Source organism: Manis pentadactyla, chromosome 2 (assembly GCF_030020395.1).
Source record: "Manis pentadactyla isolate mManPen7 chromosome 2, mManPen7.hap1, whole genome shotgun sequence".
Classification (NCBI taxonomy): domain Eukaryota; kingdom Metazoa; phylum Chordata; class Mammalia; order Pholidota; family Manidae; genus Manis; species Manis pentadactyla.
Window position 1 is genome coordinate 194,952,276 of NC_080020.1, and position 22,716 is coordinate 194,974,991.

Below are 22,716 nucleotides of genomic sequence, written 5' to 3' on the forward strand. Positions count from 1 at the left end.
GTATAAGCTCTTCAACAATAGGTTCTGTGTGGTGTATTGATGTGTGCCTGACAATACTTTTAGAGTACACAGTGTTTATGTGTTCACTTCATTGAGTCAGGTTGTTTCCTAATGTCTATCTAAGCTATCCTAAAGAAACGGGGATTTGACTATTGGAACTAAAGAAGGAAGAGGAAGTGTTTGAGGGACACAGGATATGTCTAGGAAGGGTAAATGTGGGTACAGGCATTGTGTTATTGATGAATGTCATTTAAGCATTGGGTTTCCAGAGATGTGAAAGGGAAAAGCAGAGATAAGAGATGCACAAGGACAGAAAAAGAGAAAATGTGAAGTCCAAGCAAAATACTCTTTAACATGTTGCAGAGTTCCATCTCTTTTCTCAAAAACCAACAAAATGGAGTGGTCTTTTGACTCATGACTAGGACCCTCTCTCTTTTTCCAACTTGTCTCTGGAGAGGGTCAGCATCAAAAAAGCTGTGAACTTGGTGTATTATGCTTGGGGTTTGTCTTATGGGTTGGGGGAAAGGTAAGAAATGCCTGGAGAATTTTATGCCTTGAGTGGCTACACATGGCAGGGCATTGCTATAAAAGGAAGAAAATGAAATAGTGCTCCTCACTGGGATAGCAACTGTAGTAGATCTTTGATCACTGTACTTACCTCTGCTTCACTATCTTAATCTATAAAATGGAACTGATAAAAATAAACCTTCAATGTAAGATAAATTTTAACTGAAATAAGTAGGCAAAGAGAGGCAACAAATGGCCAGGTAGTTTATTTGAACGCAATTCCTGGGTGAGGTTTCCCAGTCTACAGAAATGGAGGCTGGGGAAGTCATGCCCAGGAGGGGAGGCGGGGAGTTTTTAAGAGAACAGGGAAGGGAGGGGGAAGTGGGCCACGCTAGGGGTATGTGGGGAATTTTTTATTGGCTCAGGGTTGGGTGATGGACAGCCAGAGGTCTCCTCCTTCCGGATGGAGGGGGTCTGCATCCAGGGTTTGTTGGCACATCATGGGACTGGAATCCAGGAAGAGCTGTTCGTTCTTCCCCATTCGGCACAGAGCTACTTGGCACTGTCTCTGCTCTGCCTGCATTGTCCTCACCCTTCCCTCCAGTGCCTCCAGCCTTACATTCACGATTTGGGGAAGGTTGATATTGTATACCCAACAGGGCGATCTCACCTCAAACTTTTTAAGACAGAACCTTTATAAATGAGACCATCACATTTTCCTTTGTACCAGGAGTGACATAAGCATTAAAAGGAAGATGTTGGGCTTTGACATTTCAGGCTGTTTGAGACATTGCTTTAATAACTATTCTGTGGAATACTTTGGAGTCAAATATATCTGGGTTCAAATGGTTCCTACATCTATTTTGCATGGCACAGCACTTGTTATATCATCTCTTTGAAAAATGTATCAAATATTCCATCTATAAGATTAAATATACTTATGGTCTAGAATCAATATAAGAACTAAATAAGAAAACCTGTATGAGCAAGTGGCACAATGCATAAAACATAGAAGCCACGTGTTATTTTCCTATTTTCTGGTGGTCTTGTATTTTCGTTCATTCCTTTCCCTACAAACCACTTTCATACTTAAAAAGAGGGTTTTCCAGAGTGCATGAAACTTATTTGTAAGCTAATTGGTTGGTCTACTCCTGTGTATAGAAAAAAAGCACTTTTAATTACTGATAGTATATGTTCATCATTCCATGAGGTCTTAAAAGTCCGAAGATAGACCACATCCCTTGCTGCTGTATATTAACCATGAATCAGACATACTCTGGAAATCCTCTGCCCTCATGATATAAAGACTAGAACATCTATAACTTCTACCACATGATTTTGTAGAAATCTAACTCCATATCATTTTTGCCTTTGCTAAATGGAAGTCATTTTCCTTGCAAGCACTTACTATATTTATTGATGAACTTTGGAAGCAAATGCTACTTGGAGAGTCTATCATTCAATTCTTTTTATTTATTTATTTTATTTTTATTAAGTTATCATTGATATAAACTCTTATGAAAGTTTCACATGAAAACCAATGTGGTTAATACATTCACCCATATTATCAAGTCCCCCCCATACCCCCTGAAGTACTGTCCATCAGTGTAGTAAGATGCCACAGAGTCACTACTTGTCTTCTCTGTGCTGCACTGTCTTCCCAGTGACCCCCCACACACCATGTGTACTAATCATAATACCCCTCAATCCCCTTCTCCCTCCTTCCCCAATGGACCTCCGCCACCCCTCCCCTTTGATAACCACTAGACCCTTCTTGGAGTCTGTGAGTCTGCTGCTGTTTTGTTCTTTCAGTTTTGCTTTGTTGTTATGCTCCACACATGAGGGAAATCATTTGGTACTTGTCTTTCTCTGACTGGCTTATTTCACCCTCTGGCTCTATCCATTTTGTTGCAAGTGGTAGTATTTGTTTCTTTCTTATGGCTGAATAGTATTCCATTGTGTATATGTACCACATCTTCTTTATCCATTCATCTATAGATGGACACTTCATTTTAGAGAAATCTCCACTAAAATCAGTCTAGGAAAAGATATTCTTGGGGATTTTACATACTTTTGAAAATTCAATGAGTCCAAACTATGTCTCTCATACACAGTTCATTAAATAATTGAGGCACTGGCAGAAATTTCACCTTGATCAAATCATCCGTCAACTCACTTTATAATAGAAAAAAAAGGATTCCAAGTGGTATTAATTTACTTGCCAACATATATGCACCACAGTGGTCCCTACCTCATATTACTACACATCATTGGCTTAATTAAAGACAAAATGTACTATTTAAGAGACTTTCTTGTACTATTGTTTACTTCAGTGGCAAAAATCACTATTGACAAAAGAAGAGCAGCATTACTGAGTCATAATATGTATATATATATACATATATATATATATATATATATACACATACACATATATATATAATTAATGCATTAATAGACACTAACAGTCTTAATGATTTGTGACTCTTGAACAACAAATTCCACTGTATTACTATGCAGCAAATACTAGTATTTACTTACAATTGGTTACTGTGTGCTCAGCATTGTGCTATGAACAAGGTATAAAGCAGTAAACAAATGGACTGACATTACGCCTGCTTGTGAGGAACCTGTAGTATAAAACCAATTACATGAAATAATTTCATCATGGCTATAGATACTGCAACTAGGTGTTATAAGAATGCATTGTGAATGGCACTAAGAGTCTTAGTTGGCTAATTTGGTGGAGGGGAAGTGGCACAGGGAATGCTTCCTTGAAAAACATTCAAGCTGATACTTAAAGAAAAAAAGAAGTTGGCAGACACAGATGTGTGTGTAAATGCATATGGATATGCATGTGCACTTATGTTAGAGATAGACGCGGTGTTGAGTATACAGATGCATGAAATTTGCAAGGCAAAAAGCAAGGCACCTTCAAAGAGGACTAACTTGGTTAAAGGAATTTTTTAAAGTACACTGTGATGAGAGTTTAAAGAGTTAGAAATAAATGGTTCAGGATGAAACTGGAGAATTAGGCAGGAGATAAATTGATATATGTATTTGTTATGTACATATCTTAATGATATAACAATAATATAATACACAGGACAAATGTTTTCATTAGAACAGCTATATTTTTTCACAAGTTTATTTCTCAAAGAGTGTCAGTGATGTTCAAAATCCACTTATTTGAAGCATTACCAGCTATGTTAGGTATTACTGTATTTGTATGGATTGCTTAACAACCACACATATGGCATTTAATTGGGAATTATGTGTTAATGCTGCTTTTAAAACTACAGTAGTTTAACAAAACGGTGTTAAACCTTTACTTTGCTATATGGGCCCAGGCATATCCAAATGACACTTTCTCATTTAAAAGCAAAATGTCTAAAAACAGACTCTTAGTCTTCTTTGGAAGTATATATAGCTTTTCAGAACCCTTTTGTTTCCTCTCCCAATGTTAACTCAGGAAATAAGCCTTCAGAAAAGTATCTCTGTCTTTGCTTTCACATTATTTTTGACAAGTTTTGAGTCCATAGCATTGCTTTTCCGCATTTTTTTTCCAGGGATATAACTGTCATATCAAAAACTGATGTTTTATATCTGAAGAGAAATTACACATCAGGGGTGCAGATCAATGACAATGAGAAAGAAAAACTATGTACTGGCCAAGTTCATACAGTTTGTCTCTATTGACCAATGGTCATAAATATATGATTATATTTTATTTCCCTTTGTTCTCTAAAATCCATCATGAAGTTTAACTCCAAGTCAAGGATCTGAGTTTTATTACTGCTCCTTGCTGCTGACCTTGATTCTTTGAAATGACTTTTGTTTCCTTGAAGTCTACTGGCTCATAGAAAATTAATATACTGTTGTGTGACAAGATATTATTGGTTAGGTGGAAAAATGAAACTATTTGGGATTCAATCAAAATAGAGGAGGTTACACTCTAAGTCTGAATGATCAGGTTTTCCTTTTTATTATTCACCCTGGAATTTGTTTGAAATATCCATTACATATAATACCTTATTTGTCCACGGCCACTCCAGTTAGAGCTTGCACCTATCAATTGGTTGGCATAGTGTCACTATAGGAGACACTGCCTCTTGTCAAAAATACTGAATCCTTCAGCAATTCAAAGAAAACTAAACCCACATTTTACATTCTATTTCATTGTTTGAAAATTACTCTAACAGAGACATATATATGGCTGGTGACATTCTCAGAGGAGGTACCAACATATTTAACCCACATAAAATTAACTGGAGGTAAAAGATAAATCAAAAGAAAAACCACATTCCACTTTTATTAAGGTAAAAGAAATAAGAGGCTAAATTATTATGTTTTAACCATTCAGTAAGAAATTCTGTTTAATGATCCTTATTTAATTTATGTGCACAACAGACTGCTGTAATTGACTTGTATGCTTTTAATAAAGTTGAAATTCTTGGACACTTTTAATAATAATTCCCAAATGAATAGGTCTTTTGTTGGTGGATCATTATCTCTTTATCATTACCTTTGATTTAGGAAACTTGGAAAATAGCTTCTCCAAAAGATTCTCCTTTGGTTTGATTTGAATTTTCAAGTACATTCCACTTGTTTTTAAACCAATTAGTTCAAGCCTGCTTGTTTTCACAATCCAGAGAAACTCCATGTAGTTTCTGTATCTCAGCATGTCAGTATTGGATCTCAGTCCATTCCAAAGGAAAGAAAAGGTCATTGGAAATTATTTTTGCCTTTGACCGTTCCCAATCATCTGGATTGTTTTATGTCCTTTATATCTCACATTAAGTTTAGATGTCTGTCAAACTATGGACAGGATTAAATAAAATAAACACAATCATATAAAGTGACCAGATATTTTATAAATAACATAACACTATTTATTTGTAAAGAAATGAAATATATTTTGAGCAGTTTCTCAAAATAATATACCTTGATTATGAATTTCCATATGCAGCTTGTTTATAAAAACCTTGAGTTGGATCTTTCCTGGTGAATCTGAACAATCTGAACTATTTTATGCCCAGTAGTAGAAGGGGTTTGGAGTCTGCTAAAAAAAAACATTGTCACAGTATTCCATTTAGATGTGTCTTTGTTTGGTTGACAATGTATTTATATGTAATCTTGTCACAAGAAAAGTCATTAATTTTTTATTCTAGTAGATAAATAAAGAATTTGGAGAGTAAAGTAAACATATATTATGCTGAGGTAAGCACCATCTGATTTTCCATCCATTAACCCAACAAAGAATAAAGTGTGTCTTTCGATTTCAAAATCAAATCTTTCAGTTAAAAAAAAGTGCTCTGTGAACTAGAAGGCATCTGGCATTCATGGATTACAGGATTGTATGCCTCATTTGTGTGGCTAACTTAAAAATTATCACATCTTTTGACACCTATATCTGCTGCCTATTCTATCTTTTTTTATTCATTGGGAATATAGTGTTTATGTTCTTATTTTACCCAAGTCTCATCAAGGATCTTCAAAAGCTATTGTTGACTTAAATCAAGCATTATCAATCATATTAATTACTCTGTAAGTGCCAAAGGTTTGAGGGCAAATGGTATGTTTGTGTGTATGTATTTCTGTGTTTTCATGTGCTCTTTTTCAAACTCAAAGAGAATATATAAAGCTTTCAATTTTCCACTTCTTCTTTAGGACTTTTCTCTTTACTTCCCTTTATAATAATAGCTATGATAACTTATTTTTTGGCGTGAAGCAGTTATTGAACAAATAATGAACTGATTGACTATGTGGATGTTCAAATCAGTGATGATCATTCAAGAAATAAAATGTATTGAAGTATGTGAAGTTTCCTTTGGAAAGTACAAAGGAATGCTTAGCTACATGTAGCCTATTTTTTGGGCACAAGTATTTGCTTTCTTTCTCTAGTGAATGTTGTTAGGCTATGGGGATGAGATAATGGTGTCTTAGAACCTATCAGAATTCAAAACAAGATTTCCTTCACTACTTCATTCTATAGTATTTCATAGGTTATATGGTGGGTATTGTGAGTGCACTGAGAATACATCAATGAACACTACACACAATGCCTGACCTCATGGAACTTTGGAGTTCAGAAGGAAAATATTGAAAATGCAATTACAAGATCAATGCTTGTTTCTAAAGGGCATGCATGTATTTGTCACTAGGAAAGCATACAGTCGGGTCCTTATCTTAAGTTGGAGACATCAGGAAAGGCCTTGTAAGGAAATAATTCTCCTGCCAAGAAAACTCCATTAATGAGTCATGTTTGGCTAAGGAAAGGCAGGGATGAAGTGGGAGTGAGAAAGAGCATTTCAAATAAAGAAAGCTCCAAGCATAAAAACCCAGAGACAAAGGAGAGCTTTAGAAGAATTGAAAGAAGTCTGAGGAGGATAGAAAGGGGAGAGCAAGGCAGTGACAGTCATGAGGTGGGACAGGGGTGGGAGAAAGGGACCAGATCATGGAAGTCCTCAGACCCCTCACCAGGGCTTTGAGATTTTACCCTAAAGGCTCTGTGAAGGGTTGTGATAGACAAGTGACCTGATAGATATTGGCTGACTTGTGGAGCATGGGTGGGACTGAACAATAAGATAGTGCAGAGAGGTCTGTTAATATGCTATAGTAGCAGTTGGGCAAGAGGTGATCTGCAGTCTAGATTTGGGTGGTATCTGAGGGAGTAATGAATTATTCCCGATAGCGAGCATGAAAACAGCACAAGGGGCCACCTGATTACGAAGTCATCAGGAGAGTTGTAACAGTGTGAATTGACATGAGTGCCGACTGACAACTCTGTAGAGCAGAGTGTATGTGTTTTTGGAAAATATTTCATGTTTGATTATCATAATTATACATATAAACATGTTTATTACATAAATCACATATAAGCCCCAAACACATATTCAATAGTCACACTGACTTAAGATAACCAATAATAAGCCTTATTATATTTTCCTAAATGCATATGCATGGAAGCACACAAGAGAGAACACAAGTTGTGCACACTTTTTAAAAATGAAGGTAGGCTTGAAATTTATGCAATTTGTATCCCTGTTTTCTTAAAAAACTTATTAATATACCAAAAATATATTCTCATAGAATAAAGTATTATTTTATTTTATATCATTTTAGTGATTGCATAAACAGATACATATGTGCCAATGTTCTTATTAAACTTTATCTTTGGTTCCACTTTGATATTTACATTTTAAATTAAATACTAACGTATGAAATATTTGTTATATAGACATTCAAAGGAAAAAATTGGTAAGGTCTAAATAATAGTTCTTTTCTGTTTCTCTAAAAAGTGTGTGACCAGTATCATGGTGGGTGTTTTGTGGTAAGTATAGTGTATAAAAAGACTAGCATAAGAAAGTATTTATAAATTATTCTAAATCTGAGAAAAAAATTTATTTATTATCTTCCCTAATAAAATTATCGTCTTGTGTGACACCCACTACCATTCAATATTCCTTTCACCTCTGAGTCCTCATCTGAGCTTTCGCCACAAAGTCTTAGCTCAAAATTCCTTGTTAGTTAATTTTCATGGAAGATAAAAACTTTCTGCAATATACATTATTGAGCATTGTGATGGCAGCCTAGGTTCTTCCTAAGTGCTTTATAGGCTAAGACAACAGTCACCTATCTGCAAGCATTATTCAAGGTCAACTTAAACTGTATTTCTATCATAATTTTTTGTTCAAAGAAGTGAGGCTCACATTTAGTTCAGGTATGTGAGCAGGGACCATTACTTGTGGCCTGTTTTTGTTCCTTAAACTCTCATGCCTTTTTTAGAATAAATAGCAGATATTTGACTAGATATAAACATATATATTTTTTGAAATGTTACACTTCACATGTTAAGCTTTAAGTGAAACTGAAGGACACTCAAATAACGTCACTTTTGCCAAAGCCTTTTCCTATAATAACATATTTGGATGATGCAAGATGCATTCTCTTGTGATGTCCAAGCAATTGATAAACCAATTTGTGTGGAATATAGGAAAGCTATTCAAACTTTGTGGTTCCTTAAATGAGATGAATAAGAATTTCTATTTTCCGAATAGGACATAAAGTATTCTAGGCCTATTTTAGATGGTTCAGTGTGCCAGAGATGGTATTAAGTTTGGTGTTCATAAATTACTAATCTGGAATAAGAGGTTGAATGTATTTTGAAAACTTAAACCTGTTTCACCTGAACATGTTTAACTAGTTAATAAGAAACATCAAAAAGTCAAAACCCTGAGATCAATGGTCATTTTTTTGTAAAGCTATTATATGCTGTTTAAATTGGTTGTTCGGGTCTGTCTATAACATAAGTTTAATAACCTAGCTCAAATGCAGATTTCTAATTTTCAATTAACATAGGAATAATTTTGTTTGCTAAAATAAAATAAATGAATGAATGACAAGTCTGAAACATGAAATGTTCCAGGTAGAACTTTTTAAAATTCCAAATTTCAAAAAATCATGTGGCAATTGTATAGCTCAAGCTTTAAGTATTAACTTTTAACCTTTGACCTTACAGATTTTAACCAATGAAATGTCTCTTTAAACTTTAAAGGAAACAATGATAACGAGCGCCTGGCGATTGCTAGACAGCGAATTCCATATCGACTTGGTCGAGTAGTTGATGAATGGCTACTCGACAAAGGTAAAAAACATTGATTAAAACTTCAAATAAAAAAATAATTTGAACATAACCAAGTAGTACTTCATTGTAACACTAATAAACATAAAAATAAATTTTCCGTAAAACTAAATTAAAAACAAATTTAAAACAGTAAAATGTAGACAGTAATATTTGCATACCTTGTATAATAATTTCTATACATTTCTAGACGTACCAGCTGTTTAATAATCTTACCCTGTTAACTTAAGGTTAAAGGGACTGTTAAATATAACCCACTAACTCAATCTATGAAGGTACTCAGCAAGCATTTAACCCAAAATGATAAATCGTTCATAGATTATTTACATGTTCCAGCCTCTAAATTATTAACTAAAATATATGTAGTTCTGATATCTTTATTATGGTCCTGAAAAAAAAAAAAAACTCTTTGTTTAAACTTTAGGCATCTTAAATAGTGGGCAATATGGATTGCCAGTCAAAATGAAGTCCCTTTAACATTTGCAACGTTCTAAGAGCATTTGGGAACAAGCCCTAATTAAAACTGAACTTAAAGTTGTGTGCATGCTTTTTATGAGCAGAGAACAATCTGCTAAAACTGGATACTCAATTTGATGACATTGGTACTGTTGCTGAGGATTGCTGTTTGATGGAAATGTGCCATAATTTCTCCATCGGTCTGTGTACCATTCCTGAAGCCGCTTTTTACATCTGAAGCTATTTTTTTTTTTCATTTTGTTTCGTTTTACTAGACTTGCTGAAAGACAATCAGAAAAATACTTCTGGAATTTTTTTTTTGTCTCTGACATGCTCAGTGTAAACCATGTATTTCTTTTCAGTGTGATTGCCGGAAAAATAGAACAATTCAAATAACAATAGACTATTGCCTTCAAAAAACAAATGTTTCTAAAGAATAACATATAGATACATGTGGCCATTATGTGAATTATGAAATTCTGATCATAAATTTAAAATTAGATCTCAGCTGCTATAGATTACTTTCTGCTAGTGGTAATTTTAGAATGACAAATACTTGAAATGTTATAAATCTTACTTTTTTTTAATGTGATAATTTAGACTTAAGAGACCAACAGTATAAGAACTTGAGGTAAAAGGGATCCACAAAAAATTGATTTATAATATGTATCTTTGATTGGTCTTTTAGCAAAAGCACTACATTTACAATAAGTTGAGAATTTAAAAGTATTTTCCAATGATTATGCATTTCATGGACACCTCATTTATAAGCAATGAATTATGAGTCAAATGCCTCTCTTATAGTTTATTGCTCTCATTATCCACCCCATGAAAGATCTGTTTATCATCCTTTGTAGAATGTAGAGTTCGCAATCAACATTTTTGCATGTATGTAATATTATTTTTACAGGGCGTCAGCTCACAATCTTCAATAGCCAAGCAACCATAATAATTGGCGGGAAAGAGCAGGGCCAGCCCTTCCAGGGCCAGCTCTCTGGGCTTTACTACAATGGCTTGAAAGTTCTGAATATGGCAGCCGAAAATGATGCCAACATCGCCATAGTGGGAAATGTGAGACTGGTTGGTGAAGTGCCTTCCTCTATGACAACCGAATCGACAGCCACTGCCATGCAGTCAGAGATGTCCACGTCCATCATGGAGACCACCACAACCCTGGCTACTAGCACAGCCAGAAGAGGAAAGCCCCCTACGAAAGAACCCATCAGTCAGGTAAGTCTGCAGATGCCATTTCTTCATGGACCTGTGATTATGTATGTGGGCTTTTTTTGCATATGTCTTTTCTAAAATTGGATTGTTTCTGATCTCAAGCACTATGACTTCCTCTGAGACTTGCTTAATGTATTCAGTCTGAATATGACTTGGGTATATGCTGTTGACTTGGGATTTGTGGACTTTTATAAACTGCTTTGTGTTGGCTTGTTGGTTGATAGCTGATAGTCTTGTTTTAATAACCTTGGTCTAGCCCAAGCTGATGGGATTGTCTAATTATATAGGGTTTTCACTTTTTAAGTAAATTAATAAAGTATTTGAAAAGCCTTGGTTGTTCAAGCTCAGCACTTTATCAAAATAAAAGAAAAGCAAATTTGAAAGTCTTAAAAGAGAAATTGTCTAGGAAACTTCTATTTGTATTTTCAAGCTTTAAAATTTTGGATTGGAGGCATGTGACCCTCATGGTGAAGGATAGGTCTACTTTTTAACTGCCTTTGGGGAGGAAACTTTTCCTCTGTGTTTCAGGGATCTTTTGGCTGGTCTAAGAATTAGATTGTTATGAGACAGATTAACAAGAGAAAATAAAACAAGCTGCCTTATACACACACAAAATCCCAACAGTAAAATTGAGACCCAAAGAAATGACCGAGGCAGGCAGATTGTAAACACTTGTTTATTTGACAAGGGAGCATCTATCTGTGAGGAATCAACAGGACTAAGAAAACTTATGTTTGCAACCTTCAATTAGTAAGCAATTCTAAGTAGAATTTGGGCTGTGATAGTGAATTAGTATAAGTATCAAGGCTCATTTGTATAGCCTTCTCTGCTCTAAATTCCCTATATTTGTGATAAGAATATTTCTTTACATCCTGGTACAGGGAGGGTACCTTCCACATGGCAGATTTATTTCCAACTTTCTAGGGAAAAAACAGGTCAGAGTGTTCTTCTGGTACTGGCTGTTTCAATATGCCAAAGTGCCACATTTTGAGGGGCCTGTTCTTGGCCCCATCACTATGACAAAATCATACTGTTAGTTTATCTGAGTGAAGATAAAGACCCAAAATGTGGTACTTAAATAGCTGTCTTTGGACAATCTATTTTGTGTGATAAGTGGCAAACTGCCCTCTCTTAGAATTCACTTTAATGACCTTATTTTTCAATTTTATGACTAATATTTTTTTAAAATATAATTTTAAAATGTCAGACTTGTACAACTTAGAAATATATTAATTGAATCAAGATATACTTACTGACTGTCTTGCTATGCTTCAGCCACTGATCTAGGTTCTGGTGTTACATTAGTGAAGAGCAAGAAAGAGCCTGCCACAAAGAGCTTACATTTTATGAAAAGCTATCATATTGTTGTTGAAATGCTATTATATTCCTATTGGCATTTATAGCCTTTGAACATATTCTGTTGGTAATTCTTGCAGAATTGTATGTCTCCTTAGTCCAAAATGATTGTTACCTTTTGTATTATTTCTAATAGTCAGTGTCCCCAGTAGATGCCATCTAAAGCTTTTCCAAATACATGATACATACTTTTCTAGAAAACCATTCTGAAAAAGCAGGAATGACAATTACTTTTTAAGTTGCTTTTATTTCTAGTGTTTGAGATCGACCTAAGTGTCAGCTTTGCAAAGAGAATAAAAGAAGGTAAATTCTGTTCATAACGGCACCCGACCTATGAATTAACATATATTTACCAAAGAAAGAACAAAATAAATTCTGATTTTTACTTTGAATAAGAATGAGTGGGAGGAACAGAATAGAGGAAAAGAAAATATCCTAGGAGAAGAGAGCTGACCAATAAAGTTATAAATTCTATAAATTAATAAATGCAATATTCATATTATGCACCATTTCTTTCTTCTTTTTCCCTTTTTTCTTAAATTTGCATTTGGCCACAAAGTAAAATGGGCTGTCTCACAAGGTATTCATCAGTATATATTTATTATCACTCTACATGTGCCATATGCTGTTCAAGGCACTGGGAATACATTAGCAACAACAACAAAAACCCCTGCCCTCTGGAATATACACCTTAGTAAGACTGTGTGCTTAAGAGTATAACCATTTTGTTGATCTTCTCTATCTTGTTTGGGTTTATAAGATTGTTAACAACATTTAGCCCCATGGATGAAGACTTGTGACTTTAGACAGATTTACGCATATCCAACAGCTATATTTGATACTCTTTTTTAATACTGCATTAATGATTTCTTATTGTAGTTGATGGTTTATGACTTATTTAACAATAAGTTGTTAAGGTGAATCTGATGTAGGAAAACTGAAGCACAATACAATTAATAGGCTATGTCCCTTATATAAAATAAGTCATTAGAGGATATTCTAAGACAGAGTTGAACTTGCTCCTGTGACTAAAATTTGAAAGAATCCGAGATTTTTCTTAATAATCTTATTTCATTATTAATAAAATTACAGTTGCCTAAGTTCCTAGGTAAACCAGGTGTACCCCCAAATAAGGAAAATATCATCAGCCTTACTTTTATCCATTAATAGCTGCTATATATTAAGAAGTTATGTTTTTAAGAAACATTCATATAAAAGCTATTTCATTTTCAAGCTAAGTACTTAGAAATGAAGAAATTAAAAACATCCACTTATAATACTGATTAATGTGAAAGGAAAACAGTTAACTGATAGCTTATTAATTTCCAATGAAAAGAGTCTCTTTTATTATAAGCTATTACATGTTTAAAGACATCAGTGGTTTATAGAAGTAAATGATCTAATCAGTTAGTGATTATTTGGTTCATTTGAGGAGGTATTGACTTAAAAGATTACCAGGTTTATTTAAAAATAGAAATTTTAAATCTTTAGACTTTGAACAGACCTATAACAATAATTTAATAATTTGATTAATACACTATGAAAATTCAATTGTGGCAACAGTGTTTTAAAGTTGAACTAATAGTTTTTTAAATTATCTTTTATGATGATATGTATGTGATTACAAGTACTAAAGTGTGTATGCACAGGAAAAAACTAGGGAAGAAAGCAAATTATTTCTGAGTAAAAATAATTTGTTGCAAATTTTATTTATTTCACAATTTATTTCTAAATTGCCCTCCAACTCCAAAGGGATTACTGATACATGTAAAATTTAAGTGTTTGTTTAAATTGTCAAAGTCTTGGAAGTTTAAACAAGAGAGTGATTTGTAATGCTAATTCCAGGACTATTTCCTTTGATCTGTTTTTGCAGGTTGGATAAAGCATCTTCCTTTAAGCCCTGTCCCATAGTGGCCACGTCTGCCTGCTTTTATCAACTGCATTACTAACTTGAATACCAGGAAGGGTCATTTTATTTTTCAAAAGCCATACTGGACTGTTTTCTCAATTAAAGTTATTTTCTTCAGTGATAACACTGAGCCACTTAAGCCTCAATGGCAATGTACCTTGGGGTGATTGCATGTTTTAGAACTAGGGAAACAGATTTTTGGTAAAGCGGAATTAAATTGGATTGATTTCAAATAGATGAGGTTTGTTCAGACACCCTGCAGGGCAAGTAATAGGAGAGAAATGTATTTTTGGTTTTCACAGAGTCAGAGAATATAAAAGAGTATTTATAAAATTGTTGTTCTATAAGATCCTATTTACTTTCCTACTTAGAAGTAAGTATGCTTTAAAAAGAAGAGAGAGTTTTTCTTCTCTGAGTTATGATCAATTTTTCAGAGCTGTTTACTTTAGAAAAACATGATTTATATGGTGAAATAATGAGGACATTTACCAGCCCTTCTGATTAAATGGCTCTTTAAATGTGAACATAACATAGTAATAGCACTTTTTCTTTGGATTCCATAAAATTTGTTTTACCTGGAATAGTTAGTGTCCACGTGTTTTCATGAGACCTCCTGCTTATCTTAAAAAAGAGAAACTCTCTGTACAGCTAATCTCAGAAAGCGAGTATTTGCAAATAGATCATAAACAGTTCTCAGGATGCTGAGAGCTTCTTGGGGTTGGGGGCCAAAGTGTCATGGAACAGTTTTTGCTTCCAAGTGTTCCCTCCTCTTTTGAATAATCTGGCAATGTCTCATGATGTAGATGTAGCTTGACATAAATGAGTAAAAGTAAACCCACATTCAAAGGGCAGCATTCACTCTCTTTGGCTGCCTGTCTGTAAAAAAAGGAAGGTGAAGCTATGCTGTTTCTTTTAAGATCACGATTGTGACATTTCTTCTGGTCTATTCTTTGCGTCATCACATTTTGTGATCTTTTGATTCTTTCAGGAATGTTTTCAAGCTATATACGTACTGTACAGAATATGGATCCATAGTAATGCCATTTACTTAGAGGGAGGACAGGATAATGGAAAGAGCACAGTAAATCAGGAGACCTAGTTTCCACTTTGAACACAACCACCTACCTTTTTATGTAACTTGGCTGGGTGAGTTAACCTCCCTGTACTTTGGCCTCGCTTCCTCTAAAATAAGTGAGTTCAACTAGGAATCTCTTGAATTGTACTCAGCTCTAAAATGTCATTGATTCTTGTGATGTTGCTCTTAGCTAGGTCTCTGATGATTGTTTAACAAAGCGTGGATTTCATCCTTGAATTTTTCACAAGGGTGGCCATCCATCTGTTGGCTTATACCGTCCTCGTGTGCACCTGGTGTGCCGATGTAATAATTAATAGTGTCCTTTTTGACTCTGAAAGCATCCCATTCTGGTCGATAAATTATATGGCACTTTACTTTTACAGCATATATAAAATATATCTTTGCAGGAAAATCATACTTCATGAGAGTAATGAGAGGTGAAGCCCTGTCCTTTACATTCAGAGCAGAAACTGACTCTGGTATCCTTACCTGGTTTCAAGGATCCATAGCCTATTTCATCTTCCTTTCATCTTATTCCAAAAATATTGAGAAGTGAGAGAGAATAAGGTTTTGAGAGATTCTGATTATTGACTGGAGGGACAAGAGTTTGCAACTCTTAGTAGGAAATTAAATTATATAGTGTGGCAGAGTCAGTAAATGTGAGTGAGGTGTATAGGAGAAATTCTGTGGTTCCAGTTAAGCTTTTTTCAGTGGAATTAGAAAACTTACTCAAGAAAAGGAACTACTGAGGATTTAAAAACATGGATAGGTTGTCAGAGACTTGCATATTTCATACATTCAATGTCCTACTAAAGTCACTGGCACGTGATGCCCATGAAATGTTCCAAAAGAACCCAATTAGTGTTAAAGAAGAGTATCTGACTATGTTAGACACTGTTCTTGCTTCCTGGCAGTTTTGGGAATACTCATGAAAAATTAATACTGTTTGAAAAATGTAAGTAGAATGCACACATATTTCTGTAAGAAAAATATTTAAAACTAACAAATTACACTTTGTAACTTCAAAGAACAAAATTTTATTTTTTTATTAAAAATATTAATTAACCTTAACTGTAGCTTCGTTATAAAAAAATAATTGCATTGCTTATAATTATGTGTGTTCCTGATAACCACTCTGCATTTTAAAATACTGGTGACATGAATAATTAATTTTGTTTTCTCTAGTCCAATCATTCTGCTGAATTCACTTAAAGCAATGTACATTTTTACAGCAAATTTTAGTGCATATTGGAAAAAAACACACTTGGGTGTAGATTAAAAAATACATACAAAGGCATTTTCTCTTGAAACTAACAGTGCCAGGTAAGAAAAGTATAATCTATTGTTATGTTAAATGTAGATAAGCAACTGCTATTTGGAAGGTGATTTCCCCCTCATTGTTGGTATGTGAAAGTGACAGGAAATATACATTTTAAAGAGTTTTTCTTAAGAAAATTCTTCTGCTCAGTACATTTTCTTTAGGGTCTCGAGGTTTACTGGGTGAAAAGGTGCTCTACTGGTGTGTGGAGGCAATAAATGTGGGTCCTGATGAAGGAACAGGGAAAGGATGGGCTGGGATGGGCTGGGATGCACTGAGCATCAAGAGCAGCTCAGAGAATGGCACAACGAGGCCCTTTCCTTGGACTACTGCCATGACTGCTCTTCCCAGAGGAAGCCCCGTCTCTCAAGGCTTTCTTGGTTTTGAGGTGTTTTCCGACAAGTCTAGTTCAAGGCAAGGATATCTATCCATCCATCCATCCATTCACTTAACACGTTTGCTGAGCACTTGCTATACACCCGGCAATGTGCACTGAAAATCAGACTTTTTAGCACAAAGCTCACCTTCTAGGTGGGGAAGGTGAAAATAAAAACTAAAACAAACAACATGGGATGTCAAATGCTATAGGGAAAACGCAGAGAGGAGAGGAAAGGAAATGCTTGTGGTATTGTGGGGTGAAGCATGAATTTGAACCCTTTTTGAAAAGACATGCATAGATTATTAATTATATAGGCATCAATTATAAGAGAACTTTGGCATGTTACAATTCAGACTTATTCTCAGAGCCGGCAGGTTCATGCCCTTGTGGATAGAGCCAATGGTGACTCACTGCTGTGTTGGGAGACTAGAAGGCAGGGAAAAGAACACAAAAGTGACACTAAAATTTGTCTTTCTGTTTTGTTCATTCATGTTTTGTTTTGTTTTTGTTATGAGCACTGCCCTGCTGCTGGGGCCAGGGCCTGGTATAGGTCCAAGGAATGTGGGGTTTTCCAGGAAGGCAAAAAGGGCACAGTTGGGCCTCAGGGTGTGCCATGTGGCTTCAGGTGTGTGGAGGCATTAAGTGTGGGTCCTGATGAAGGAACAAGGAAAGGATGGGCTGGGATGCGCTGAGCATCAAGAGCAGCTCAGAGAATGGCACAATCAGGCCCTTTCCTTGGGCTACTGCCAAGACTGCTCTTTCTAGAGGAAACCCCGTCTCTCAGGGAGTTCTTGTGGCCAGCAAAGGAGTCCTGGGATGAGCAACACTTGGGTTCCCTGGACCCCAGACTCATCAGTAAGGAACCTGGCTCACACCACCTATCAAGTAAAACCTAATCCTCCTCCACTCTGCCCTCCCCCCCCAACACCCATTCAGAATCACAGTGAGGCAGAACCCTGCCCTTGGGGCCTGGCCAGGTTCTGGGGGATATTCTCTGCCCAAAGGTTGTACATGGATGGGATCATTCCAGATCATAATAGGGTAGTGAATGCCACATTCTCTGCCTTGTGTGGTCCTGTGGACACAGACACTAATAAATGTCTTGCTAATGAAATCAGAAGTATAGTCAAATTCTAGAACACATATATGTATGAGCAATAGGTGAAGACCCAAAGTACAGCTGGGTATTAATAATCTTATTCTTCACATGAGAAAATTGAGGCATGGAGAAATTCAACTTAGCCAAGGCTATGCAGCCAGCTTCTTTTCAGGGTACTTTGAGGTAATCTGGTCCTCTGCCCTTAAATATGGCCTCTGTTCAGAATCTCATCACTTCCTGCCTTTATATACTCTTAACTAGATCATACGATCTCCACCCAGTGTCAAATTGCTCATTCAAAATTGCAACTATGGTCATGTCATTTCCTCCCTTAAGACATCCAAGTATTTAGGATAAAGGGCAGGTAACTTGGATAATCATAAATGTCCATTCTTCACAGCTAGCCTCCTATCTGTCTCACTAGATTTATCTCCACTCTCCTTACAGCCTTGGCCCCGGGACCAATTAACTATCACAACAACCTGTAGAGGTCATGCCACTTCGCATCTATGTGTCCTCTGCATAGAAAGCGCTTTCTATTCTTCACCTACTTTTCTCACACCTTCATGCTGTTCCCAGGCAGGGTCTCCAGTCTGACTCTGCACTCTGGAGCTGACCGTCTGAGGAGGCAGCACTGGCATGGGCTGTTTGGGGGCAGTATTGTGTAATGGTCAAGGACATCAACTCAGGAAGCCAGGGTGTCTGCCTGAATCTCAGCCTTACTTTTCCACATGCTGGCTGTGTGACCCTGGCAAATTACCTAACCGCCTCAATATTTTGTTTCCCGTCTATAAAATTGGGATTATAGTATGAGGATTAAATGAGTCAATGCAGTGTATGAACTCTATAAAATTGCTGCTACTTGACAATTTTTTATTACAAAAAAAAGAGGAAACTTCATATAGTTCATCCTAAAAATAGCAACAAGTAAGAAAGTGTCTAACACACATAACCATTATGCAATTTATAGTTATGTGTGAAGAGCATTTCTCAGGTACAAAGATAAATTAAAGCATCATTCTTACCTTTAAAGCTATTTTCTCTGCCACTGAAGTAGTTTTGAACTGATATTTCTAAATCAAAGCATCAATTGTGTGGCATATACGGAGCTGAATTCTCTATTGAAGGAGGTGTTCTCCCCAGGGAGGAAGCACCATTCTCCTCAAACGTGTGTGTGTGTGTGTGAGGCAGATGGGGGCACATAATGATTGAAGGAGAGAGTTCTCATTCACATTTCGTGGGAGAGGGCTGTGAATGCTAAATAGACTGCCCAGTGAAGAATGGTCCACTGATCCCCTTGCCCTGCACTATATTTTATTCAACCTCTGACCACCACCACTACCACCACCAACAATCTCAAATTACTGTTGACTGAGTAGTCCAGAAACTTTCTGTACTTATTTTCCAACTGTTCTCAGACAGAAGCTAATTCACAGTATAGTACTGAATCCTGCAAATACGATTTCTGTAACTGTCCTTGATAGCATGTTTTGATCAAGGAGCTTAAAAATTCATGATATATTCTTTTTTCATTTTGGGTATGAAAATCGTCAAGTACTTCCAGCTGTGAGTTAGACTAAATTGTGTTTAGGATTCTCAATATAATCTCTTGATATAATCTTTTTTTTAGCATTGAATAAATAGAATGACTTAAGGCTTTGTCTGTAATTAATATGTGGCAGTAATTTCAATGGGTATTTTCACCAAAAGTACTGGTTTGAGGTTGGCACCATCTCTAATATTTCTAGTCTCAGTTATAGGACAAAGGAATATATTTTTATTAAATAATCAATGTCTATGTAGAAAGAATATAGCCTTATTTCCTTAGTTTTGATCAGTAATGTAAATGATTTGTCATAATATTCTGTGAACTTGTGATTTTCAAATATACAGATATGTTTGTATTACACCTGTTGGTTTATTCCTTTTTTACATGTAATAATCATTTTATTTGAGGTGAAGAAGGAAGTAAATCTTCTAAATATAAGAAACAAAAGATAATTGTGTGTGTATGTGTGCATGTTAACAATCCTTATCTCTTTCATGATATATGTAAAAGAGTAATCTTTGTTCAATAAATGAATTAGTAAAGATTAAGTTTAAATGTCTATGATACTTTCTAGAACCTATATTAGATTTTCTTATCTTTTGGCATCACTGAGAAGTGCCCCATCAATAAAAAGTATATTAACATCATTAGGCTGGTACCTCAAGAGAAAGGTTAAGCTAATTCATCTGCAGCCAAATAACACCAGTGCTAACCAATGGTTTCTCCAGTAAGCATTCTAAATTATAATTTAACAACAGAAGAAAACATTGCAATGTATATATATGTGTGTATATATATATATATATTTTTTCAACCATGGTATATTTGCCCATAAATCTGTAATACTTTTACTTAAAATTGCAAATTAGCAAATATATTTTGTGTACATAACATACAAAATGCACTTTTTGCTGGTTCTTGAGGACAAGGGTGAGGTATCTAGTAATTTGGGATTTTATGATAACAGTTTCTCAGACATTTAGATTATTAATGAATCCATACATAAATTATAAGGTGCCCTAAATCAATAATAGCAAAGTCTTTTTTACATCACAGATGTACAGTCTATTTTTTTTATTGTTATTGGTATACACGCTTATGAATGTTTCACATGAAAAACAATGTGGTTACTACATTCACCGATATTATCAAGTCCCCTTATACTCCATTGCAGTCACTGTCCATCAGTGCAGCAAGATGCCACACTCACTCTTTGCCTTCTCTGTGCTACACTGATGTACAGTCTATTATTAACAGCATCTCTGACACAATTGAATCTCAGAAACAAATTTAAAGGAGGGAAGATATTTTAGTCCCTTTTTAATAAGCATATTGAAGCAACACACTTTTCTTATTTCACGTGTCCTGAGTGTTGGCAATGTGCTAGACACTACTCTGACTGGAATTTTCTGTGGAAAGCTTCCTCTGACATAGACATTATCATCCAATCTGTAGATTTCACAGGTAGATGGTGATCCAAGCCCCTTCTGTCCTCTTTTAGGGTTTTCCTAGTCAAGCGGGATTTGGAGACTCCTGAGAAGCACATAGGGAAAGCCGCGTCATCTTCATCTTTTTACATGGAATAAATATAGTAATATTGTATTATAGTGGAAGCCCCAGTACTGTTTGTTTCATGCCTTAACATCAACATTGGACTCTTGCATGGAGATAAATATGAGCTGATAATAGTGGGAACTTTAAAATCATATTTATTGTAATTACTGATTCTTCGGGAGTGTCAACTAAACTTGCATAAGCACTGGTCTTTTAGTGTAGCATCTGGCACATAGTAAGTGCTCAATTTTCCCTCACTTATTATCCTTGTTCCCACTCTGTTACCACTCTTTTTCCTTTTCTCTTTCCTCTTCTTTTCTTTCTTTCTTCCTTCTTTGTGCTAGACCATATCCTACTTTCTACAGATTCATACATGATGACCCAAATCTCAAATAAGAGAAATGGATCTCAATTTGGCCAACATTATCTAGGTGACAAATATATTCAACTATACATTCCCCAAGATACTGGCAGGATAACCATGTGAGGAGTCTGTATCTGCTGTACCGTGTTATACTAGCTATCATGAGTTCTTTAGTAAATATAACCCAGTATGTAAAATTGAGTAGTAAAACTTTGGCCCTGGAACACTTGAAGGAAACCTGTTTTCATATTTTTCCATAGGTCTTAATTTACCTTTACAGCAGCTATTCTTGTATCAATATGTATCAACAAAAGCCCGCATGCACAGCTAAAAAATAGTATAAGTACTTGCATCCATGTATCAATTTCTTTTCTTGCAAAAGAAAGGGAAATATAAATTTTTGCAAAAGAAAATAGAAAATATTCACATTCCACTAAAGGGAAGTTCTCTGGTTCTTTTTTCAGAAATGAAAAGGATTCATCAAAATTCTTTCAAATTTTGCAGTGAACACACACATATATCCAAGTTTTTCATGTGCATCATTAATTGGCTGTTAGTAATAATTCTGACAGAGCCAACATGGAAAACCATAATAACAGGATGGAAAATAAGACATCACAGGGCAACCAAATGACCCCCCACTTGTTTTGTTATGAACTGATGGCTTTCTACTGTCCAAAGTAAGAATTTTCATTGTAGTTTCAGATCGAGGTTTAATTACATTTGTGACTGAGGTTGTCTATGTTTTGTTTAATCACCTCCTTGTCCTATGTACTCTTGTCAGTATGGTGCATTCTATGTTATTTAGGATCTTTATTCAGGAAAGGAAAAAAAAAAGCATGTGTAAAGCACCTAGTCTGAACTTTGTCATTGGTATGCTAGCAATAATCAACTATTCATATCCCCAAATACAAAATGCACCTTCCCACTTTCAACTTGGTGTAGTTGCTCTAATAGCAGTGTTCCTTTTTCTTCCTTTTCCCTGTGCTGCAACTATATCTGTGATCTTATTAATAATTAACTCTACATTTGTAAAGTTTGAAAGCTTTGCTAGTGTTAATGGTATGGGATGATTTTCAATCTCACATTTTACTTGAAGCTTTCCAAAATGACCCTCGGTGGAATATGTTTCCTGTTTTCACAACACTTTGGAAAGATAGGTAAATAGACATTCAAATAAATAGATAGATATCTATCAGAATCTATAACCTTTACCTTAGTTTTCTTTTTGACAAGAACCTTCAAGTCAAAACCTGTGCCTTATTAAGCTGTGCATGCT

At 35.4% G+C, this 22,716-nt stretch overlaps 1 protein-coding gene across 26 annotated transcripts in view; it reads left to right on the plus strand.

Annotated features, from left to right (window-relative positions):
• Positions 1-22,716, plus strand: part of NRXN1 (neurexin 1) — a 1,068,016-nt gene that overhangs the window by 929,342 nt on the left and 115,958 nt on the right. For 16 of the 26 annotated variants that reach the window (XM_057497214.1, XM_057497215.1, XM_057497218.1 and 13 more), the window contains 2 exons: positions 9,065-9,154; positions 10,518-10,837. In XM_057497214.1, coding sequence (XP_057353197.1) covers positions 9,065-9,154; positions 10,518-10,837 — 410 coding nt within the window. The remainder of the gene's footprint in view (positions 1-9,064; positions 9,155-10,517; positions 10,838-22,716) is intronic. The other 10 variants (XM_057497222.1, XM_057497224.1, XM_036925909.2 and 7 more) reach the window with 1 other exon arrangement.